We start from the raw sequence: 25,331 nt of genomic DNA on the forward strand, positions 1-25,331 counted from the left end.
CTCCTCTCTCACGCAAATTCCACGGTCGCCGTCTTCTCCTCTGCGACAACAGGGTCTGGGCACAGGTACGCAGACTGGGCCTCAGCACAGACTTGGATGTTCGTATAGCGTGGATCGTCCACCTGGAGATAGAGGGAAGAGTTTTCTATAAAACTGTTGGGTTTTTTGTACTTTACTAGGTAGTAAGGATGACTGAGCTATGTAGCTCCTTTTTCAGACGTGACCTGGCCATCACAAATGATAGCTCAACGAAGTGGCTTATCATCATCGTCATCGTGTGGAAATTTTTAGCAGCCAAATACTCTGATTGCATAGAGACAAATAGAGACCCATAGAAAAACATAGAGACCCATACTCATCCAGACCCATACTAAAACTAAACTATTTGTATTTTACCAGGTAAGGCCCACTGAGCGATGTAACTCTTTTTTCAGAAGCAACCTGGCCATCACAAATTATAGCTTAACGAAGTGGCTTCTCATCGTGTGGAAATGTGTCGCAGCCAAATACTCTTAAACAGGGGTCCTCAAACTTTTTAAACAGGGGGCCAGTTCACTGTCCCTCAGACCGTTGGAGGGCCGGACTATAGTTAAAAAAAACTATGAACAAATTCCTATTCACACTGCATGCATATATCTTATTTTGAAGTGAAGAAACAAAACGGGAACAAATACAATATTTAAAATGAAGAACAAGTAAAGTTAAATCAACAAACTTGCCAGTATTGCAATGGGAACTATGAGCCTGCTTTTGGCTAATGAGATGGTCAATGTCCGGTTCCATATTTGTCACTGCTAGTCGTAACAAGTGATGCAAGTGTGCATCCGTTAGTCTAGATCTGGTTGGAGATTTCAAATGTTTCATTCTGGAAAAAGTTTGTTCACAGCCATAAGCGCTGCCAAAGATGGTTGCCATTTTGAGTGCATGGTTCCTGAGATGAGGATATGTCTCAGAGGGGAGAAATGCATAGAAATTATGAAGGCTGCTTGACTTGAATGCGTCTTTCAGAGTCACAATTCTGCAGTTCAGCCAGTTCCATTTGGTAAATTGTATCCACATTTTCAATGTCAATAGAAAATGGGTTACGGAAAAGCTGTATGTCCTGTTCATTGAGATGAAGCTCTTTAAATCTAAATTGGAACTCCTTTTGCATTTTTTCCAGTGAATCCACACATGTTTTGTTTGGGAATGCAACCAATGGTTTTTCCGCTAACAGATTTTGAGTTGTGGGGAGATGGCAGAAGTTTTCCTCCTTCACTTGTTTGATGAGGAGGCCTAATTTTACTTCAAATGCTTTGATATGTGATTGCATATCACAGATGAGCTTCCCCTTTCCTTGAAGTTGCACATTGAAACTGTTGAGTAGCTCTGTTACATCTGTCAGAAAGGCAAGGTGCCATTTCCATTCTGCATCATTGAGCTCTGGTACTTCTTTGTTTTTTGAAAACAGAAAAGCTGTCATCTGTGGAAGTAAGTCATAGAAACGTTTCAAAACTCTCCCTCGACTCAGCCAACGGACTTCTGTGTGGTACATAACATCTTCATAGTCAACATTTAGCTCAGACAGAAATTCCTGAAATTGTCTGTGGTTTAGTGCATGAGCTCTAATGAAGTTAACAGAGTCCCACTTCAGTGATTTACTACACAGCGCTTGTTGGTGGATGAGGCAGTGTATGGCTATTGGATGAGAATGGTTATGTTTGTCCATCTCTTGGTTAATGCGAGCAATTACTCCTTTCTTAGACCCCACCATGCTAGGAGCACCATCAGTTGTCACACTGGCTAGTTTAGCCCAGTTCAGCTCCAAACCATTCACAGTTTGGCAAACCTTTTCATAGATATCCTCTCCTGTAGTTGTTCCTTTGATGCTTTGCAGTGCAGCAAGCTCTTCTGTGACTTTGAAATAGTCATTCGTCCCACGAATAAAAATTAGAAGTTGTGAAGAATCACGAACATCATTGCTTTCGTCGAGTGCTAAGGAAAAATAGAAAAGTTTTTTTGTGGAGTTTTGCAAATGCTGATGGAAATTGTCTCCCATTTCTTCAATCCTCCGTGAAATTGTAGGTCCTGAAAGACTCACTGTACTAAATAAATCGGCCTTCTCTGGACACATCTCTTTGGCAACAGAAAGAAGGCATTCTTTAACAAATTCTCCCTCAACGAATGGTCTGCCAGTGCACATTATTAGCTTGGCAACTTGAAAACTTGCTCGCAGTGATGAAATATTTAGCTGCTTCTGCTTCACAAAAGTATTTTGCTGAGTTGTTAATGTATTTTTCAGTTTTAATATTTTATCTTTTCTCACTTCTCCGACCAAACAATCATATTTATCTTTATGTTGAGTTTCATAGTGTCGACGTAAATTGTATTCTTTGAACACAGACACTATATTCTGGCATATCAGACACACAGCTCTTTCCTTGTACAGCATGAAAAAGTAATCATAAGTCCACTGTTTTTTGAATATCCTACACTCCGAGTAAAAATTTCTCTTTCTTGACATCATTGTTTCCTAGGGAGTCAAAATTGCTATTAGTAAAATACCAATATATATACAGCGCTACAAACACAATATACCAGCAATAACTTTGCCCACACAGAGACATACAGACTGCACTGCCCATCAATGCAGTCTGATTGGGGGAACTCCGCTTTTACCCCAGGCTCACACTAGTGCGGGTGCCATTAAAAAGTTAATTACACCTGCAGTTTTGTTCACAGATCGCAGCCCAATGAGTGCTCACCAGCGCAGCCCAATTAGTGCTCACCACACTATGAGATCTCTTTTACCAGTGGCAAAATATAATAGTAGGTTTTTACCCTTTTAACTGGTACAAAACTGACACCTTTATTCAAGGCATCATGTTTGCAATGACCACAACACAAGTAGTCAAAAAAGCAAACAAAAAGAAGCAAAAAGAAGCAACTCTGATAAGGATGATAATATGCAATGGGGACTAGGCTCTAAAGAAAGCCGTCTCGGGTGTGGGCCAATCAACTTCAAGGATAGTGCATATTATCATCCTTATCAGAGTTGCTTCTTTTTGTTTGCTTTTTTGACTACTTGTGTTGTGGTCATTGCAAACATGATGCCTTGAATAAAGGTGTCAGTTTTGTACCAGTTAAAAGGGTAAAAACCTACTATTATTAGTGCTCACCAGCGCAGCCCAATTAGAGCTCACAAGCGCAGCCCAATTAGTGACCATGGGCCGGATAAATGCCCTCGGTGGGCCGCATGTGGCCCGCGGGCCGTAGTTTGAGGACCCCTGCTCTTAAACGTTTGATGTTGATTCTAAATGTGGAGGGGAAAAACAGAGGACCCAGAGAAAAATCCACGTGACCAGCACTGAGAGAAACGCCCAATATACAACAGCAGCAGGCATCAGGGTCGGTATAGAACCCACGGCATCCTGCATACCAGGTGTGGGAGTTAACATCTCCTAGCCACCGTGGTGAGAAGAATGGCAGCACGTGGAGAGAAGTCGCCATGATGATGCGATGAGACGGGACGCTCGCAGAGAGATGGCCAAACGTCGACACCAGAGTTTAGACCTCGGTGAAACTGCCGAGTTCAGAGCCTGCCTGGACTGGAGCCTCGGTCTGGGCGTCAGCCTACACCTGGGCCTAATTATGGACAAGGGTCTTAGCCTGGACCTCAGCATGGACCTTGGCTTGCACCTGGGCCTTAACCTGGACCAGGTCCTGAGCCTGGACTTGGGCATTAGCATGGACCAGGGCCTCAGCCTGGACTGCGGCTTCGATCTGGGCCTTGCCTGCATGTGGACCTGAACCTGGGCCTTGGCCTGCACCTGAGCCTGGGCCTTGGCCTAGGCCTGGGCCTGCTCCTGGACCTGAACCTTGGCATTGATGTCGCTTAGATGGAAATGAGGGTGTTCGGGGTGGGGGAGGACAGTCGGGTAAGAGAACCGAGAGATGGAGAAACGCGACGGTGAGAGATGAAGAAGCCATGCATCAACTGGAGAAACACACAGTTTGGGTGGAGACACGGAGACAGAGAAGCACGGAGAATGGTGGACATAGAAAGGCGTGGAGACACGTGGGGAGGAGGAGACAGAGAAGGAGGAGACACGGGGAGGGGAGACACTTAGGAGACACGAGGAACTGCAATCTCTCACCTCCAGGTAGACGTTTTCCTGGGGAGATAAGGAAAGTGCAGCGAGAGTTACGCATCACTCACAGTAACAACAGAAGCTGTCACTCTGGTGCATGTGCCAGGCTAGGTGCATCTTAAGACTCACTGATACACCCAGCCACTCAATTGACCCACTCAATTACGCAACCACCCACTTATTCGATCACCCACTAATTTAACCATTCACTCACAAACTCACCTACTCTTCCACCCACGCATTCACTCATCCACTCACCAACTTACCCATTCATTCGCTCAACCACTCACCCACCCACGCACTTAGCCACTCACCTAAACACTCACCCATGCACTTCACAAAACCACTCCCCCACTCACTCACCCACTCACTTGCTCAACAATTGACCCACCCACACTCACACACCCACTCAATCATAATGGTGGTTGTAATGGTGATGATAGTGGTGGTGATAATTGTGGTGGTGATGATGATGGTTGCTTACGCCCCTACTGAAAATCTGTGGAGGGATGCAGACAAGGCTGATGGGTCAAATGCCTTCTATGACTTCCTGTCCCCTGGCTAAAGCGGCCGTTTTGGATAGTCATCCTGTGTGGTGACTTGAATGTCCGAGTGGGTCTTGATGCAGACACCTGGTCTGGAGTGATTGAAAGGCATGGGCCAGATTAGCTCATTAACAGTAGGAGGCTGCTAGATTTTTGTGCAGCCTATGGGCTTGTAATCACCAACACGTTGTTTCGTCAAAGGCGCATCCACACACCAACATGGATGCACGCCTAGTCTAAGCAAGAACATCTGCTGGACTACATAGTGACGGAACAGTAAATGCGGATCAATGTATTTTAAGCCAGGATCTACCAAAAGCACCACAACAGATTGAGGCAGTCGCCCTCCAACAATGATGGGAGTGCCGGGAGGCAAAAATGCAACAAGTTGATACAGGTGTGCATCTGCCATTGATATTAGTCAGTCAACCCAAGGCACCTGGGTCTGCCAGTAACCAGTCAGCGAGCCTTCAACACTTCACATAGCGTCAGGTGTACCTGGCCTGGCACAGGTGCTGTGGTGACATCACTGCCACTTAATGGCGAATAGCAGCAGTTTTGTTGGTGATAATGATAATGGTGGTGACGATGATGATGGTGGTGATAATACTGGTGATAGTGGTGATTTTGGTAAGGGGTTACATGAGTGGGTGAGTGAAAGAGTGGTAGTGGGTGAGTGAGTGAATGAGTGGGTGATTGGATGAGTAAATGAGTGTGGCATTGTCACTGGTTTTGAAAATGATGGTACTGATTTACCTTCATCGCCTCCCGCTGAAACTTTATACCAGGCAGTTCATCAGGCATCTGCAATGAACACAGAGATCATGTTCAATGGCCGTGTGGGTGGGTTGAAGAGTGTATGAGTGAATGAGAGAGTGAGCACGTTTGGCAAAAACAACCCCATACCTCCTTGGTGGTGCCGGATGCTAACGTTGTGGTGGATGTGAGCAATGCCATGGAAGGGAGGACAATTCCAAAATCGGCTATTCCCCTCATGACACTTGTAACCACCTCAGCGGTCAAATGGGGTGTGAGGGGCTGGTCACCCCCTCCACCTTCAATCGAATTACCACAAAACCACGGGAAAAACATCTAGCTCAGCTTGTGCTGGAGGCCCCGGGGGGCAGGCGTTGATGATGTCTCCTGGCCAAACCCCATTTGGCAGGGACAGGAGACTAATTCCTTACCCTCGGGGCTCCTCCAAAAACATCAAAAAGCCACTGTGGGTGGCCATGTAGAATGTTTGAATGCTCACTGCGAAGGAGAGGCTGCCACTCCTCTGTCGGGAGCTGAACTGATACCGCCTAGATCTCTGGGGTATTCAAGAGGTACGGTGGACTGATTCTGGCTCCTGCCAGCATGAGGGATGGACAGACCTCTACTCGGGACAGGAGACTGTCAAACAAAAGAGAGTGGCTCTTCTTCTGAACAAAATAATGAAGGGTGTGTGGGAGCATGGCAGTGAGGTGTGGGAACCTGTATGCCCCAAGCTACTGTGGGCTCGCCTTCCCATCAACTAGAGGTGAGGAGTGGTGGTTACTTATACCCCCACCGAAGATGAACATCAGTGGAGGGCTGCAGGCAAGTCCGATGAGTCACATGTCTTCTATGACCTCCTGTAACAGGTGCTAGCTAAACTGGCCCCTTAAGATAGAGTTATCCTGTTCGGTGACTTTAATGCCCAAGTGGGTCATGATGCTAGCACCTGGTCTGGAGTGATTGGAAAGCATGGGCCAGATCAGCTCAATATCAACAATAGGAGGCTGCTAGACTTTTGTACAGGCCATGGGCTTGTAATTACCAACATGCTGTTCTGGCATTGGCGCACCCACACAACATAATGGATTGCACGCCGGGTTCAAGTAAGAACATCTGCTGGACTAAAGAGCGACAGAAAAGCGGATGCGGGCCCATGTCTTTGACACCAAAATATACTGTGGAGCTGATATGCTCAAATACCATCGGCTTGTCATACGTAAGATGTGCTAGCAATTATTCCACTCCAGTGATGGGTGTACATCTTGACCCCATTTAAAGCCACAGTGACCTGGTCTCAGCTAGCTGATTAAAGTTGCAAGCGAAAATCAGCTGGGGTTGGCATCGTCCCCCCTCCTGATGCCGAGGGGAAATGGGTGAGGTTTAGGACTGTGACTCATGCAGCTGCAATGGCTGCTTTGGATACACGGTATAAGCATCCCCAGAGATCCTGGCTGGCAGAGGAGGTGTTCCGGCTGGCAGAGAAAATACGACAAGTCCACTCCCACCGTCTACAGCATTCCATGTCAAAGAATGAGCAGGTTTACCACAACCTTCTTTTGGAGGCTCGGAGAGCCGTGCGGTGCTGCAAGGATGGGTGGTGATCGCGGGGTTGCTGAGGAAATGGAGTCTGCCTCAGAAGCCTGCGATCACAAATCACTATTTAACTCCCTCAAAGTAACTTGCAGCGCCATACCTAACACCTTAATGAGGGGAAAGAGAGGTGATCTGATCTCTGACCCCCAGGAACAGGTTTACAGATGTGCCAAGAATTCATGTGAGGTCTTGAGGCAGGGAAAATCCCTTAGACTGGATAACATCATGGGGCAAAGTGGGAACGACCCTGCTGAGGCTGCTATGCCTCAACTATTAGAGGTAGTCACCCCCTGTGAGTGGTGGGCTGAATTACCAAAAACATAACTCTGATGTTTTTTGTTTGAATTATGACTGCAGGTATTGTGGTCTATGCAAACATGACTCCTTGTAAAAAGGTGTCAGTTTTGTTGCCAGATAGAAGGGTAAAAAACCAATTATCATATTTTTACTGGCAAATGAGGTTCCCATAGGCAGAGATGATCTCCGCAGCAAAATACTGGGGGAGGGTGGCGTTTGTGTGCAGACTGCCCTATATGATATCATAATAACAGGCTAGATCCCTGGATGCGTTCCACAGGATTGGAAGGATGCCCTGATGGTCTTCTTCTTTAAGAAGGGGAATCGCACAGACTGTAACCACTACAGGGGCATCTCCCTCCTCAGTGTGCCGGGAAAGGTCCTGGCAAGGATTATTCAACATTGCTTCCTTGCCAGGCACGCCAAGTAGAGGCTTGCGTAACCCCAATATGGTTTCAGGAAAGGGCGGTCCTGCACAGATGCCATATTTTCTGTGAGTCTGCTACAGCAGAGGTGTCGGGAATTCCAACAGGACCTACATATTTGCTTTATTGACCTGGTCAAAGCATTTGATACCATCAGTAGGCCTGGGCTCTGGGTTGTTCTTCGTGCTTTTTGAGTCCCTGACTCTCTGTTTACTATCACTAAGGAACTTCATGATGGTGAGCAGGCGACAGGGATGTCCTCTGGCTGAACCGGAGGAATATCCATCTGGTACAGTAACAATGTCCGGGTGTGGTCAAGGGATGGCTCCCATTGGCCAACCATGTTATGTATGCTGTCGTTCTGGTCATTCAGAAGAGGAGTTGAAGGCACTACTGCTGAACCACTAAAACGAAGCACCTACCTGGGTATTTTGTGCCATCAAACACTCCACCCCTCAACTCCCAATTGGTGATGGGGGAGCTGTGGGCAGAGTGGAGAGTTTTCCATATCTGGGCAGTGTGCTCATAACCAGCTCCGGTTTGACAGCAGAGGTCTCCTTATCACTTGAGTGGCATTATCTTTTATCATCAGATGTGTTACTTTTTATGCAAGCTACCTCGTCTGTCGCTCCACACGAAGCTTCGGAAATTCTCGGACATGGTCATGCCTTCCCTTCTCTATTCTTGCGAAACATCTTCCCTGGTTTGAAACATTTAGACTGGTCTACCTACGATCTATATTCGGTTTAACCAGGCTGGATTGTGTGAGGAGCTCACAAATCCTTGTGTTGGCTGGGTTATGTAGCCCACATGCCCAGCCACCGCATGCCTAAACAGCTTTTGTTTGGCTGGATATAGGGGTCTATACGGGCATGGCATAGGCTAGATAAGAAATGTAGTGATGTGGTACAAGAGGATGTGGAGCTGAGTGGACTTGCTGATGACTGGTACTGACGGTGTCAAGATCGGCCTCTGTGGAGGATGCTCGTGAAGGACGCTGCTGGGCAGTTGGAGGCAGACACCCTCTAGCAACAATGGAGGGCAGAGGAGCGATGCTCACAGAGCTCCGCATGGCTAAAACACAGCAAGTTGGCAGAGTAGGGGGCAGAAGTGGTGCATTGACCAGAGGTGATGTCATCATGGCACCTGGGTCTCTCCCGTGACCTCTTACAAGCAGGCATTCGATACTTCACGTGGCCTTAACGTGCACATAACCTGGCACAAGTGCCATGGTGACGTCACCTCCACTTAGTGGCGAATTGCTGATGATGGCGGTGGCGATGATGGTGGTGGTTGTTTCACCACCAAGATCTCCAATCATTCGCTTTACCGGATAAAACTGCTCCTGCCAAGCACCAGCTATCTCCTGAGTGACACTTCGGAGGGAACCAGCTACGAGACAATTCGATTAGTCTTTCGCCCCACAAACCCAGGTCGGACGATCGATTTTAACGTCAGAACCCCCAGGGGCGTCCATCAGAGTTTCCTCTAGAGTCGCCCTGCCCGGGCATAGTTCACCAATTTTCGGGTCCCAACGCGTATGCTTTTGTTCTACTCCCCCGCACGTAGGCGGTGAGGGGTGGCGTAGCAGTTTAGCGTGCAGCTGCGCTAGGAACCCGGCGACCCGAGTTCGATTCCTGCTCAGGGCCACCAACACCCGTGACGATTATTTTAACCGGTCCTGGGCCTCATCTAGGTCGACTCAGCCTCAAATGAATACCTGGTGTGGTGTGTAAGCATCGGCAGTGGGGTGACCAACGCTGCCCGGGAGGGTATTGGCCATCTATAACCTCGTGTGCCAGGCCGGCTGTCATAGATGCTACTCGCTAACAATATTTGACCCAACAGCCTATGGGGGGATCGTTGTCTTTGTCTCTTTGGTGGTTATGGTGATAATAGTGGTGGTGATGAGGTTGGTGGTGGTGGTGATGGCAGTGGTGATGATGCTGGTGGTGGTGATGCTGGTGGTGGCGATGATGATGATGGTGGTGATGGTGGTGGTGGTGATGATGGTGGTGATGGTGGTGATGGTGGTGGTGATGCTGGTGGTGGTGATGATGATACTTACAGAGAGATCCTTTGCCATTTCACCTGGAATCTGTGAGGAAACAGTGAACAATTCTTGGTCTCTCAGTATGTTTATGATGACCGGGTCAGTGTCTAAGGGTGTCTCTGAATCTCCGTGTGACTCTATGGTTCTATGTGTGAGTATGTTCGTCTTCCTGTGAGTTTATGGGTCTCGGTGTGAGTCTATGGGTCATTTTGTGAGTCTATGCATCTCTACGCGACCATTTGAGTCTATGTGTGTGTCTATGCATCGCTGTGTGAGTATATGGGTCTGGGTGTGAGTCTGTGGGTCTCCATGTGAGTCTGTGGGTCTCTATGTGAGTCTATGGGCCTCTGTGTTATGAGTCTAGTGGTCTTTGTGTGGTGATTCTCTGGGTCACTGTGCAAGGTTGACCGGCATTCTCTTGCGGTCGACTATAGACTTCTGTCCAACATCTCCCACACCTTCCTTCTGCTGCGGCTGCAGGAGGAGGGGATGGGGGAGGAGAGGGAGGGGCAGGGTGGGGGAGGGTGAATGAGGGTAAGTCCCCATTGGGCTTTGTACCTCTTTTTCAGAAGCAACCTGACCATCACAAACAATTGCTCAACGAAGTGGCTTATCATGTGGACATTTATAGCAGCCAAATACTCCAAACGTGTAACATTGATTCAAAATGTGGAGGGAGAGAGACAGGCATACTGCAAATATATAGCAGGTGTCAGGGTCAGGATCGAACCCAAGAGCTCCTCTATTATACACGTCTCTCTCTCTCTCTGTGTCTCACTCTCCACCCCCCCCCTCTTTCTCACTATGTCTCTCCCTATCTCCATCCATTTATCTCTCTGTATCTTCATCTCTCTCGCTGTACACGTCAGAAGGCTACGCCTACACCGTGGACGTGTCCACCACGTTGCCACGCTGCTACGTGTGCGGTGGCGTCGGCCATGCCCGTGCAAACTGCACGGGCAAACCAAAAGGAAAAAATGCGCAGCCTGAAACAAACGTCACACAGCAGCAGCAACAACAGCGCCAGAAGCAGCAGCAGCAGCGCTGCTAGCAGCAGCTTCCACCACAGCCTCAGCAGCGCCGGCAGAAACAGCAGCAGCAGCCGCTATAGCCTGTGTAGCGGCAGCAGCCGCAGCCGCAGCAGCCGCAGCAACAGCAGCTGCAACAGCAGCAACACCAGCAGCATAAGCCACAGCAGCAGCAGCCACAGCAGCAGCCACAGCAGCAGCAGCAGAAGCCACAGCAGCTGCAACAGTAGGCGCAGCAGCAGCCACAGCAGCAGCAGGAGCCACAGCCACCTCATTCACAGCAGCCGCAGCAGAAGCATCAGCAGCCGCAGCAGGAGCAGCCGCAGCAGCCGCAGCCACAGCCACCTCAGCCTCAACAGCAGCAGCAGCTGGTCGCACAAAGCCGCCCACCGACAACGAGGATGCGAGGGTTTCACCCTCGTCACCTCGCGTAAGCGCAGGGTAAAGCCTGGCCACGGCGAAGGAGGCCAAGCGGCCCCAAACCTTAAGTGCGCGGCCACCGCCGATCATGAGCCCTACCCAAAAGTCACAGAGCAGGACGAGCAACGCTCCCCCGCGAGCGCCATCCCAGATGGCCTTGCAGGAGGTGAATATGAAGACATGGTCGCTGGCGACCCGCCTGAGGACAGCACGGTGGGACAAGTACCGCCAACACCCCCTCCGCCACCGCCGCATGTCGCCTCAGTATCCTCATGGCAAGAGTAACCATCGCCTATGCTCAGGCGAAGATGGCGGTGTACCGAACGAGGAAAAAGATTCTGGCAGGTGACACTGACGGCTGCTCTGTGCTTCCAGTGATCAGGGGCCTGCTTAAGGCTCCGGCTGGAGCACGCATACCACACACGTCAGTGATGTGCGCATCTTCTTCGAACGCTGGGGAGCCGGACAAGCCCTCTGTACCAGCGTGGACGGCACCCTCGTGTTCACCTTCTGAAACACTTGCTCGTCACCGTGGCGTGCGCGATAACCACCACGTGACTTTTCTTTCATGTTGTGCGCGGTGCATTTAATGCCACAGCGCGTGGATTTATAGCGTTTGTTTATTTGTTTGCTGGTGACTGTGTATTTCGTATCGGAAATGCCTGCAGTGCTGTTGCTGCTGGCGGCAATAAAAGTTGTTTAAAGTCTCTCTCTCTCTCTCCATCCATTTATCTACTTGTCTATCTCTGTCTGTCTCTCTCCCCGTCTCGCTCTCTCCCTGTCTCTCTTACCGGCTGGGCTTCGCGTTTCTTGCGGCAGTAGAGGAAGCTTCCAATTGCGGTGATGGCGGCGACCACGGCAACACTGACTCCAACCCCGACACCAATCCCCACGGCCGTCGAAGAGGAGCCGGAGGAGGAACTAGTGGGGACGGTAGCCTGCAGAGAGACAAGAAGAGAGAGAGAGACTTTGACGAATGGAGCGAGAGACACGGGGAGAGAGACAGATGGATGGAGAGAGCAATTTATTGAGAGACTCGTAGAGAGACACACACAGATAGAGAGAGAGAGACACGGAGAGAGAGAGAGAGACACAGAGAGAGTGACGGATGAAGAGAGGGACACCAAAAAAGAAAAACGGATGAATAGAGAAAGAGAGAGAGAGACGCATGGAGAAATAGACACGGATGGAGATAGAGGCAGAGAGAGACGAATGGAGACACACACAGAGAGAGACAATCTCCACATCCACTCGCACTTCGCTCAGTGGCTACTGCCAAAGCAAGGAACGAAGGCACCATTCCAGCAGGGCTGCATCAAGACGACAAGGAATACGACCCCGGCGTGAGGCCGTGATGCAAGGGGGTTGGGGTAGGGCTCGCTTCACCGACTCATGAATTCTCATCCCCAACCCTACGCCTGTGCACCGCCTGCACAGAGCAGTCCCCTTTTTTTTAGAACCGACGGGAGAGGAGCGAGCCGCCTGCATCGGGGCGAATCAAACAAACAAAAAACAACGGAGGGAGTGAAACGTGCGGCAGAAAAGTGATGTGGAACGAGGGCGAGGAACTTCCGGGCACCGGGCACTGCCCTGGGCGCTCTTGGCAGTGGTGGGGGTGGGGGGCATGCCGCCACCTCCTCGCGTCACTGCGGTGCCCTCCGAGTGGAGCCACCCACAGCCTCAATTTTCCTCCCACCCCCCCCGACATCACCCTGCAGCTTCCCTCGCCCTGTCAACCGCCATTCTCACAAGGAAGGCCGGGGGGGAGGTGGTGGGAGAGTCTGCAGGGACGACCACGGCGATCGCTCCCCTGCGGACGTGGGGGGACGGCGAACCTCACCAACCCCCCCCCCCCCCCCCAGTCTCCCTCAAACACGAATTGGCACACTGTGTCAATTCGCACGGTTTACCTCGTATTCTTGTACAGGGAGATTGAGTTTAAAAAAAATGTGTTCATTTCTTTGTGTTTCTCCCTTGCGATGGGACTTTGTAGGATGAACGTTGAGATTTGTAAGGGGCACGGCGTGACCAATAAGGTCTGAATTGGTCTGTAATAAGGTAGGGCACTGATAATTATCAATTTTCTGGGATACAACAAGGCAGACAACTACAGGGAGTTGGTGGAACACCTCCCCAAGGCATACAAAAGCCTTGGTTGCAACATGTCACTAAATATAAATTGTTTGCACTCTCAACTAGATTTATTTCCACCGAAATGAGGAGCAGTGAGTGACGAGCATGACGAGCGATTTCACCAGGACATTGCCACAATGGAGAAACGCTATCAGGGCAAATGGAGCCCATCAATGCTGGCAGGCGATTGCTGGACAGTGACAAGAGATGCTCCATTTGATGAATGCAAGAGACAAGCCAAGAAGCGCCAAGTAGACACTTAATAATGACTAAACTATGTACTTATATATACATAATAGTTTTTGCCTTTTATTTCATAATAAATGTCATTTATATAACCCTTTTGCTGATTTTTTTGTGTTACATGAACAGGACAGGTGACATGTTATCATGTAAAGCAACTATCAACAAATGAAAAGAGCTAGGTTTACAATTTACGAGTAAAACACTACTATCTACACAATTTACATAGATTTAAAATGTAAACAACTTAAATATCTTGGGAACAGTAGCCAGTCAGTTGTTTTAATTAACATATTCGAATTCAGCACGTCAAAATCAATAATAAACAGCACATTTCATCTCCGAAGCAGATGACGTCTAAAAACAATTGTAGACCTATGTAAGGGGTTGACAGCTATGAATTCGTTCTATGAAGGGGTTTGCATTCTTCCACCATCATCATCATCACCCACGCAAAGCGGAGCGCTCGCCACAAATGAACCGCAGTGCCCTCCGCCGCCGATCGCGTCACACAAAAACGGTCGAACGAGGACGGGTCCGGCGTCGTCACGTTGCTGCTTCTGCGGCCGTCTGGGGAACACTCTCCTCCCTGTAAATTTGAAGTTTTCGTGACTGCAGTGATCCATACTCTTTGATTCTTCGGTAAAGTCACGTAGGTATAAAATAAATTAAATCACGACGTTTCGGGCGCAACACAAGCGTCCGTCATCAGGTGGGACAACCCCTTCTAGTAGCGCTCCACTTGGCAACACCCCCCCCCCCTCTCTATCTCTCCTCCCTGGCTCCTCCCCCCTCTCTTACCTATGTAATAAAGGACTCCATCACACGATGTTGATCTCCGTTGGTCCTTTATTTGTGTTCGTCTTCCACTCACCCCGCTGGCCTCCTCCTCGGTCCAGCGTCGTCTCTCCTTGCGCCCCGCGCACTCTGCAGCTACCCTGCTGCCTGTGCAACCTCGCACCCCCTGCTAGTCCTCCGCTAGCTCTGCAGCTACTCTGCTGCTCCGTGCAACCTCGCACGCCCTGTGCTAGCCCTCCGCTAGCTCTGCAGTTACTCTGCTGCTCTGTGCAACCTCGCACGCCCTGTGCGCCCCGCGCACTCTGCTCTCTCCTCACCCCGCTGGCTGGCGCCGTCTGGTGAGCCCCCTCAGCCTCCAGGCTGAGGGCACGGCGACCACCCAACGTGGTCTCCCTCTTCACTCCCTCGACTGCTCCAGATGTCTTCCTGTGTCCTTCCTATAACCTCTCCCCCACGTGATCCTGACTCCTCCCTCTCCCACGTGACCCTGACTCCTCCCTCGCGGATCGTCACATCCGGCCTGCCCATTTACGCTTGCATTACACCTATATAGCTTCTTGTCACGGCAACCCTTTTGTCCACTTCAGCAATTGTTTCTTGCAGAATTGCCCGATGATGCTGGATGCAATTACCAGCGAAACGTCGTACTCAAATTGTAAATGTTGTGGTTTCACGCTTCAACACACCGGTGGGCTAAAGCAGTAAACTATTTGTCTTTTGTCAACGTGACAGTTTTTTACTGATTGGCCGTGTCGGGTGGTGGAGGGTTACGACACATTTATAAATAACGCGATCTAAACCCAAAAACGTTGATTATGAATAATATTGGTCGCGAAAGCCTACGTGTTAAACAGAACTCTCCTCCCTTTCGCATATACAATGGGTGAAGCCGCTGGGGAACGGTGCTGCCACTCTTTGCGCCATCATCTCGATTGACAGACTCGTTTCTAGAACTGCTCGTTGCTGTGTTTTAGTTTGTTGTCATACAATCGCAACTTCCGATTAGCTCGATTTGGCTTCGTGCTACAAACACACAACACTACTGCACACTATACACTACACTACTATACACGACACCACTACAATAAACTGAAAATACATTTCTTCAGAACAGGTCGTGAGTTCGATCCCGGCCCTGCGAGATGTTAACTCCCTCGCCTGGTATGTAGGAGGTCGTGGGTTCGATCCCGGCTCCGCGATATGTTAACTACCTCGTCTGGTATGGAGAAGGTAGTGAGTTCGATCCCGGCCCCGCGAGATGTTAACTCCCTCGCCTGGTATGTAGGAGGTCGTGGGTTCGATCCCTGCTCCGCGATATGTTAACTACCTCGTCTGGTATGCAGGAGGTAGTGAGTTCGATCCCGACCCTACGAGATGTTAACTACCTCGCCTGGTATGCAGGAGGTTGTGGGTTCGATCCCGGCTCCGCGATATGTTCAGAGGTGTAAAGTACTTGAGTAATTTTACTTGATTACTGTACTTAAGTATTATTTTTGGGGATTTTTACTTTACTTGAGTACGAATAAAAATCAATATTTTTACTTTTACTTAATTACATTTTTTTAGAAAAAAAAGTACTTTTTACTCCTTACAATTTTATTTACAGTCAAAAAGTACTTATTTTTTGGAGATCACTTCATTCTATTTTTCGTTGCTATTACCAAACCAATTGAATTGCGCTGATGCCCAGTTTAATTTAAATGTTATTTATTCTGCCTATGAAAATCGTTTTCACATTACGTGAAATTGGTCAGACATGTTCATTGGTCCTTTGGAAGTGACGTCATGTCACATCTATTACCACAATGCACAGCACCTTGACCTGGAAATTAGAGAAATTATAACAGTCAATCAGTGGAAGAAAATGGAGGAAGAACGTGATTCAGCTGCGAGCACAGTCCAAAATCAGCCACAGGATCAAGAGCACCCGTGGCCGTATCTTAGCGAATTCTTTTCTTTTAGTGGTATTAATAAGGATTCATTCAAGATTAAATGTGTCCTTTGTCTCCCGCTTAATAAGGAAATATCGGCCTTCAAAAGTTCGCTATCAAACTTAAGGAAGCATATTGAGGTAAGTACGTTAAGTATTTTGTTTTACTGATAGTTTTTTTGTGTGCATGTTTTGACCTTGATGGCGCGCCTTTTATATGTGTAGTAGGCTTATTTTCACTAATGCATGCGACTGACAATATAAGGCTCACGTAATAAAATGCTAAAATGCATTTGTAATTGTCTGTAAATTATTTGCTATGGTAACGTTAGGTCCACGGGAAATTTGGCGCCTATAGCAGTATTGCTTTGAATCATCATTATCGTTCCGTGCTCTCATTGTGTTTGAATTCATGCACAACACGAGAAAATCAAGCGAGGAATTTTTATTTTTAATAATTACCAAACATGTTGTATTGTCAAAACGGTAACACTTTACAATAAGGTTCATTAGTTAATGTCAGAGGTGTGGACTCGAGTCATGTGACTTGGACTCGAGTCAGACTCGAGTCATGAATTTGATGACTTGCGACTCGACTTGGACTTGCATAACAATGACTTTGTCCCACCTATGAGATGTGGACTCGAGTCATGTGACTTGGACTCGAGTCAGACTCGAGTCATGAATTTGATGACTTGCGACTCGACTTGGACTTGCATAACAATGACTTTGTCCCACCTCTGGTTAATGTATTAACTAACATTGAGATTAAAAGCTTAAACAATAATCTCTAGTTTTCATTCTTGCTGTTACTTTTACTTCTTTAATACTCAAGTACAATTTTAATGTGGTACTTTTTTACTTTTACTCAAGTAAGATTCTAGCCAGATACTTTTACTTTTAATTGAGTAAAATTTTCCCTCAGTACTTGTACTTTCACTTGAGTAACATTTTTGAGTACTTTTTACACCTCTGGATATGTTAACTACCTCGCCTGGTATGCAGGAGGTAGTGAGTTTGATCCCGACCCTACGATATGTTAACTACCTCGCCTGGTATACAGGAGGTCGTGGATTAAATCCTGACACTGACACCTGCTGCATATTTGGAGTCTGCGTCTCTCTCCCTGTGGTGGTCGCGTGACTTTCGCCTCCACATCTAGAATGGACGTCACGATGCGTCGAGAGAGTATCTGGCTGCTGCTTTACATTCCCACGTGATCATGATGATGTCAGCCACATGGTTGACCCTGCTATCGTTATGTGATGGCCAGGTCGATTATGAACAAAAGCTACTGAGCTCAGTGGGTATTACCTGGAAAAATAAAAAATGTATTGTTTAGTTTGAGTGCGTCAATTCCTGCCGAGTTCGGCTGATGAGATAACCCACGCCAAAGACAAAGATCCACCGTGAAGCCTTAACAGGTTGTTGGGGCAAGTGCTGTTCGTGAGTAGCAGCAGCATCGGATTCCTTCAGTCTAGTTAAATATCCTGATTCTGAACCCAGGCGATGTGCATAGACACCACAAGATCACCAGAGAGGAATGGCCACTTCCCATCATGCGCCGGCAAGAGAGAGATGGGGAGAGAAATGGTGGGAGATAGAGATGGGGAGAGGAGAGCAGAGCGTAAAATATTTCGTGAAATATTTCATTTAAAAAGGGGAGGGGGGGCACATAAAGTAAAGCATTGAAAAAACCCAAAAAACTAAATGTTGAACGAAGCAAAGTGCCGATGACACCGAGCATCTTCTTGTTTCCTCTGATCGTAAAAAAAAGAAAGATGGTGATATAGCGACGACGGAGAGAGAAGTTGGGGAGATATGTTGAGAGACTTTTGACTTTTAAACAACTGTTATTGCCGCCAGCAGCAACAGCACTGGAGGCGATTCCGATATGAAATACACAGTCACCAGCAAACAAATGAAAACCAACGCTTTAGATCCACGCGCTGTGGCGCTAAATGCACCGCGCACAACACGAAAGAAAAGTCACGTGGTGGTGGTGGTGTTCATCGCGCACGCCAGAAAGATGGAAAGAGAGATGGGCAGAGAAATGGAGAGAGAGAGAAATCAGATTCTTACATTTATACTCCTAAAGGGGGAATCCGATGAGCTATGAAGCTCTGTTTCACAGATGTCCAGTCGGGGTCCACGGGGTCAGAGTGTCACGATAACGCATGAAGGGTGATAGCGGCCTCTGGTGGTGAGTGGCATCCTAGTGATGCTGATGATGATTTTGGTGTTTATGTTGTTGCTGATGATGATGTTGCTGATGATGTTGCCGATGATGATCTTGCTGATGATGCTGCTGATGATGTTGCTGATGATGGTGATTGGTGTCACGTGACGCTCTACTCACCACGACAGAGACGGTGGGTGTTGTGGTGATATCCGTCTGCAACGTCATCATCGGCAACGTCATCATCGGCATCGTCATCGTCGGCATCGTCATCGTCGTCATCATCATCGGCAACGTCGTCATCGGCAACGTCGTCATCAGCAACGTCGTCATCGGCATCGTCGTCATCGGCAACGTCGTCATCGGCCTCAGCGTCATCGGCATCGTCGTCATCGGCAACATCGTCATCAGCAATGTCAACATCGGCATCGTCATCATCGGCATCGTCATCATCGGCATCGTCGTCATCGGTATCGTCGTCATCGGCAACGTCGTCATCGGCATCAGCGTCATCGGCATCGTCGTCATCAGCAACGTCGTCATCGGCAACGCCATCATCGGCATCGTCATCATCGGCAACGTCATCATTGGCATCATCGGCATCATCGACAACGTCGTCATCGGCATCGTCGTCATCGGCATCGTCGTCATCGGCAACGTCGTCATCGGCATCGTCATCATCGGCAACGTCATCATCGGCATAGTCATCATCGGCAACGTCATCATTGGCATCATTGTCATCATCGGCAACGTCATCATCGGCAACGTCATCATCGGCATTGTCATCATCGGCAACGTCATCATTGGCATCATCGTCATCATCGGCATCATCATCATCGGCAACGTCATCATCGGCATGGTCATGATCGGCAACGTCATCATCGGCATCGTCATCATCAGCATCGTCATCATCGGCATCTTCATCATCGGCATCGTCATCATCGTCATCATCATCGGCAACGTCATGATCGGCATCGTCATCATTGGCATCATCGTCATCATCGGCAACGTCATCGTCGGCATTGTCGTCATTGGCAACGCCATCATCGGCATCGTCATCATCGGCATCGTCATCATCGGCATCGTCATCATCGGCAATGTCATCATTGGAATCATCGGCATCATCGGCAACATCGTCATCGGCATCGTCGTCATTGGCATCGTCGTCATCGGCAACGTCGTCATCGGCATCGTTGTCATCGGCAACGTCATCATCGGCATCGTCATCATCGGCAACATCATCATCGGCATAGTCATCATCGGCAACGTCATCATTGGCATCATCGTCATCATCGGCAACGTCATCATCGGCATCGTCATCATCGGCAACGTCATCATTGGCATCATCGTCATCATCGGCATCATCATCATCGGCAACGTCATCATCGGCATGGTCATGATCGGCAACGTCATCATCGGCATCGTCATCATCGGCATCGTCATGATCGGCATCGTCATCATCGGCATCGTCATCATCGGCATCGTCATCATCGGCATCGTCATCATCGGCAATGTCATCATCGGCAACGTCATCATCGGCATCGTCAACATCGTCAACGTCATCATCGTCATCATTGGCAACATCATCATCATCGGCATCGTCATCATCGGCAACGTCATCATCGGCAACGTCATCATCGGCAACGTCATCATCGGCATCGTCATCATCGGCATCATCATCATCGGCCACGTCATCAGTGGCATCGTCATCATCGGCAACGTCATCATCGGCAACGTCATCATCGGCATCGTCATCATCGGGATCGTCATCATCGGCAACGTCATCATCGGCAACGTCATCATCAGCATCGTCATCATCGGCAACGTCATCATCGGCATCGTCATCATCGGCAACGTCATCGTCTGCAACGTCATCGTCGGCAACGTCATCATCGGCAACGTCATCAGTGGCAACGTCATCATCGGCATCGTCAACATCGTCAACGTCATCATCGTCATCATTGGCAACATCATCATCATCGGCAACGTCATCATCGGCAACGTCATCATCGGCAACGTCATCATCGGCAACGTCATCATCGGCATCGTCATCGTCGGCAACGTCATCATCGGCATCGTCATCATCGGCATCGTCATCATCGGCAACGTCATCATCGGCAACGTCATCGTCGGCAACATCATCGTCGGCATCGTCATCGTCGGCAACGTCATCATCGGCAACGTCATCATCGGCATCGTCATCATCGTCATCGTCATCATCGGCATCGTCATCATCGTCATCATCATCATCGGCAACGTCATGATCGGCATCGTCATCATTGGCATCATCGTCATCATCGGCAACGTCATCGTCGGCATCGTCATCGTCGGCATAGTCATCATTGGCAACGTTATCATCGGCATCATCATCATCATTGGCATCGTCATCATCGTCATGATCGGCATCGTCATCATCGGCATCATCATCATCATTGGCAACGTCATCATCGGCATCGTCATCATCGGCATCGTCATCATCGGCATCGTCATCATCGGCATCGTCATCATCGGCATCGTCATCATCGGCATCGTCATTGTCGGCATCGTCATCGTCGTCATCATCATCGGCAACGTCGTCATCGGCAACGTCGTCATCAGCAACGTCGTCATCGGCATCGTTGTCATCGGCAACGTCGTCATCGGCCTCAGCGTCATCGGCATCGTCGTCATCGGCAACATCGTCATCAGCAACGTCAACATCGGCATCGTCATCATCGGCATCGTCATCATCGGCATCGTCGTCATCGGTATCGTCGTCATCGGCAACGTCGTCATCGGCATCAGCGTCATCGGCATCGTCGTCATCAGCAACGTCGTCATCGGCAACGCCATCATCGGCATCGTCATCATCGGCAACGTCATCATTGGCATCATCGGCATCATCGACAACGTCGTCATCGGCATCGTCGTCATCGGCATCGTCGTCATCGGCAACGTCGTCATCGGCATCGTCATCATCGGCAACGTCATCATCGGCATAGTCATCATCGGCAACGTCATCATTAGCATCATTGTCATCATCGGCAACGTCATCATCGGCAACGTCATCATCGGCATTGTCATCATCGGCAACGTCATCATTGGCATCATCGTCATCATCGGCATCATCATCATCGGCAACGTCATCATCGGCATGGTCATGATCGGCAACGTCATCATCGGCATCGTCATCATCGGCATCGTCATCATCGGCATCTTCATCATCGGCATCGTCATCATCGTCATCATCATCGGCAACGTCATGATCGGCATCGTCATCATTGGCATCATCGTCATCATCGGCAACGTCATCGTCGGCATTGTCGTCATTGGCAACGCCATCATCGGCATCGTCATCATCGGCATCGTCATCATCGGCATCGTCATCATCGGCAACGTCATCATTGGAATCATCGGCATCATCGGCAACATCGTCATCGGCATCGTCGTCATCGGCATCGTCGTCATCGGCAACGTCGTCATCGGCATCGTTGTCATCGGCAACGTCATCATCGGCATCGTCATCATCGGCAACATCATCATCGGCATAGTCATCATCGGCAACGTCATCATTGGCATCATCGTCATCATCGGCAACGTCATCATCGGCATCGTCATCATCGGCAACGTCATCATTGGCATCATCGTCATCATCGGAATCATCATCATCGGCAACGTCATCATCGGCATGGTCATGATCGGCAACGTCATCATCGGCATCGTCATCATCGGCATCGTCATGATCGGCATCGTCATCATCGGCATCGTCATCATCGGCATCGTCATCATCGGCATCGTCATCATCGGCAACGTCATCATCGGCAACGTCATCATCGGCATCGTCAACATCGTCAACGTCATCATCGTCATCATTGGCAACATCATCATCATCGGCATCGTCATCATCAGCAACGTCATCATCGGCAACGTCATCATCGGCAACGTCATCATCGGCATCGTCATCATCGGCATCATCATCATCGGCAACGTCATCAGTGGCATCGTCATCATCGGCAACATCATCATCGGCAACGTCATCATCGGCATCGTCATCATCGGGATCGTCATCATCGGCAACGTCATCATCGGCAACGTCATCATCAGCATCGTCATCATCGGCAACGTCATCATCGGCATGGTCATGATCGGCAACGTCATCATCGGCATCGTCATCATCGGCATCGTCATCATCGGCATCGTCATCATCGGCAATGTCATCATCGGCATCGTCATCATCGGCATGGTCATGATCGGCATCGTCATCATCGGCATCGTCATCATCGGCATCGTCATCATTGGCATCGTCATCATCGGCAATGTCATCATCGGCAACGTCATCATTGGCATCGTCAACATCGTCAACGTCATCATCGTCATCATTGGCAACATCATCATCATCGGCATCGTCATCATCGGCAACGTCATCATCGGCAACGTCATCATCGGCAACGTCATCATCGGCATCGTCATCATCGGCATCATCATCATCGGCAACGTCATCAGTGGCATCGTCATCATCGGCAACGTCATCATCGGCAACGTCATCATCGGCATCGTCATCATCGGGATCGTCATCATCGGCAACGTCATCATCGGCAACGTCATCATCAGCATCGTCATCATCGGCAACGTCATCATCGGCATCGTCATCATCGGCAACGTCATCGTCTGCAACGTCATCGTCGGCAACGTCATCATCGGCAACGTCATCAGTGGCAACGTCATCATCGGCATCGTCAACATCGTCAACGTCATCATCGTCATCATTGGCAACATCATCATCATCGGCAACGTCATCATCGGCAACGTCATCATCGGCAACGTCATCATCGGCAACGTCATCATCGGCATCGTCATCGTCGGCAACGTCATCATCGGCATCGTCATCATCGGCATCGTCATCATCGGCAACGTCATCATCGGCAACGTCATCGTCGGCAACGTCATCGTCGGCATCGTCATCGTCGGCAACGTCATCATCGGCAACGTCATCATCGGCATCGTCATCATCGTCATCATCGGCATCGTCATCATCGTCATCATCATCATCGGCAACGTCATGATCGGCATCGTCATCATTGGCATCATCGTCATCATCGGCAACGTCATCGTCGGCATCGTCATCGTCGGCATAGTCATCATTGGCAACGTTATCATCGGCATCATCATCATCATTGGCATCGTCATCATCGTCATGATCGGCATCGTCATCATCGGCATCATCATCATCATTGGCAACGTCATCATCGGCATCGTCATCATCGGCATCGTCATCATCGGCATCGTCATCATCGGCATCGTCATCATCGGCATCGTCATCATTGGCAACGTTATCATCATCAGCCGTTTCCTCACCGGGTAAGGATCGCATGCATCAGAGTAACTTGCCAACGAAGGTCGGTTAACCATCGACTGGAAAACACACAAAATCATCAGCAACATCATCATCATCAGCATCATCATCATCAGCATCATCATCTTCAGCAGTAACATCATCAGCATCATCAGCAGCAACATCATCAGCATCATCATCAGGAACAACATTATCATCATGGTGGTAGGTTTTTACCCTTTTAACTGGTACAAAACTGACACCTTTATTCAAGGCATCATGTTTGCAATGACCACAACACAAGTAGTCAATAAAGCAAACAAAAAGAAGCAACTCTGATAAGGATAATAATATGCACTGTCCTTGAAGTTGATTGGCCCACACCCGAGACGGCTTTCTTTAGAGCCTAGTCCCCATTGGTGTAGGGCCAGATGACACCAGAAGGCGTACAACTCAAAAACAGTGCAATATCAGAGTATTGAGAGTTCGGGGTAAACATTTACACTATGAGATCTCTTTTACCAGTGGCAAAATATAATGGTAGGTTTTTACCCTTTTAACTGGTACAAAACTGACACCTTTATTCAAGGCATCATGTTTGCAATGACCACAACACAAGTAGTCAATAAAGCAAACAAAAAGAAGCAACTCTGATAAGGATAATAATATGCACTGTCCTTGAAGTTGATTGGCCCACACCCGAGACGGCTTTCTTTAGAGCCTAGTCCCCATTGGTGTAGGGCCAGATGACACCAGAAGGCGTACAACTCAAAAACAGTGCAATATCAGAGTATTGAGAGTTCGGGGTAAACATTTACACTATGAGATCTCTTTTACCAGTGGCAAAATATAATGGTAGGTTTTTACCCTTTTAACTGGTACAAAACTGACACCTTTATTCAAGGCATCATGTTTGCAATGACCACAACACAAGTAGTCAATAAAGCAAACAAAAAGAAGCAACTCTGATAAGGATAATAATATGCACTGTCCTTGAAGTTGATTGGCCCACACCCGAGACGGCTTTCTTTAGAGCCTAGTCCCCATTGGTGTAGGGCCAGATGACACCAGAAGGCGTACAACTCAAAAACAGTGCAATATCAGAGTATTGAGAGTTCGGGGTAAACATTTACACTATGAGATCTCTTTTACCAGTGGCAAAATATAATGGTAGGTTTTTACCCTTTTAACTGGTACAAAACTGACACCTTTATTCAAGGCATCATGTTTGCAATGACCACAACACAAGTAGTCAATAAAGCAAACAAAAAGAAGCAACTCTGATAAGGATAATAATATGCACTGTCCTTGAAGTTGATTGGCCCACACCCGAGACGGCTTTCTTTAGAGCCTAGTCCCCATTGGTGTAGGGCCAGATGACACCAGAAGGCGTACAACTCAAAAACAGTGCAATATCAGAGTATTGAGAGTTCGGGGTAAACATTTACACTATGAGATCTCTTTTACCAGTGGCAAAATATAATGGT

The 25,331-nt window shown here is 48.6% G+C and overlaps 1 protein-coding gene across 1 annotated transcript in view; it reads right to left on the bottom strand.

The window, feature by feature from the left end:
* Positions 1-25,331, bottom strand: part of LOC144733003 (uncharacterized) — a 29,740-nt gene continuing 4,409 nt past the window's right edge. Inside the window, exons 4-11 of the mRNA XM_078614708.1 lie at positions 23,868-23,924; positions 18,714-18,749; positions 12,042-12,188; positions 10,211-10,276; positions 9,818-9,847; positions 5,432-5,479; positions 4,137-4,154; positions 1-122 (exon numbers count right to left, since the gene is read on the bottom strand). Coding sequence (XP_078470834.1) covers positions 9-122; positions 4,137-4,154; positions 5,432-5,479; positions 9,818-9,847; positions 10,211-10,276; positions 12,042-12,188; positions 18,714-18,749; positions 23,868-23,924 — 516 coding nt within the window. The 3' untranslated portion in view covers positions 1-8. The remainder of the gene's footprint in view (positions 123-4,136; positions 4,155-5,431; positions 5,480-9,817; positions 9,848-10,210; positions 10,277-12,041; positions 12,189-18,713; positions 18,750-23,867; positions 23,925-25,331) is intronic.

Source organism: Lampetra planeri, chromosome 45, assembly GCF_965212315.1.
Source record: "Lampetra planeri chromosome 45, kcLamPlan1.2.h2, whole genome shotgun sequence".
Taxonomy (NCBI): Eukaryota; Metazoa; Chordata; class Hyperoartia; order Petromyzontiformes; family Petromyzontidae; genus Lampetra; species Lampetra planeri.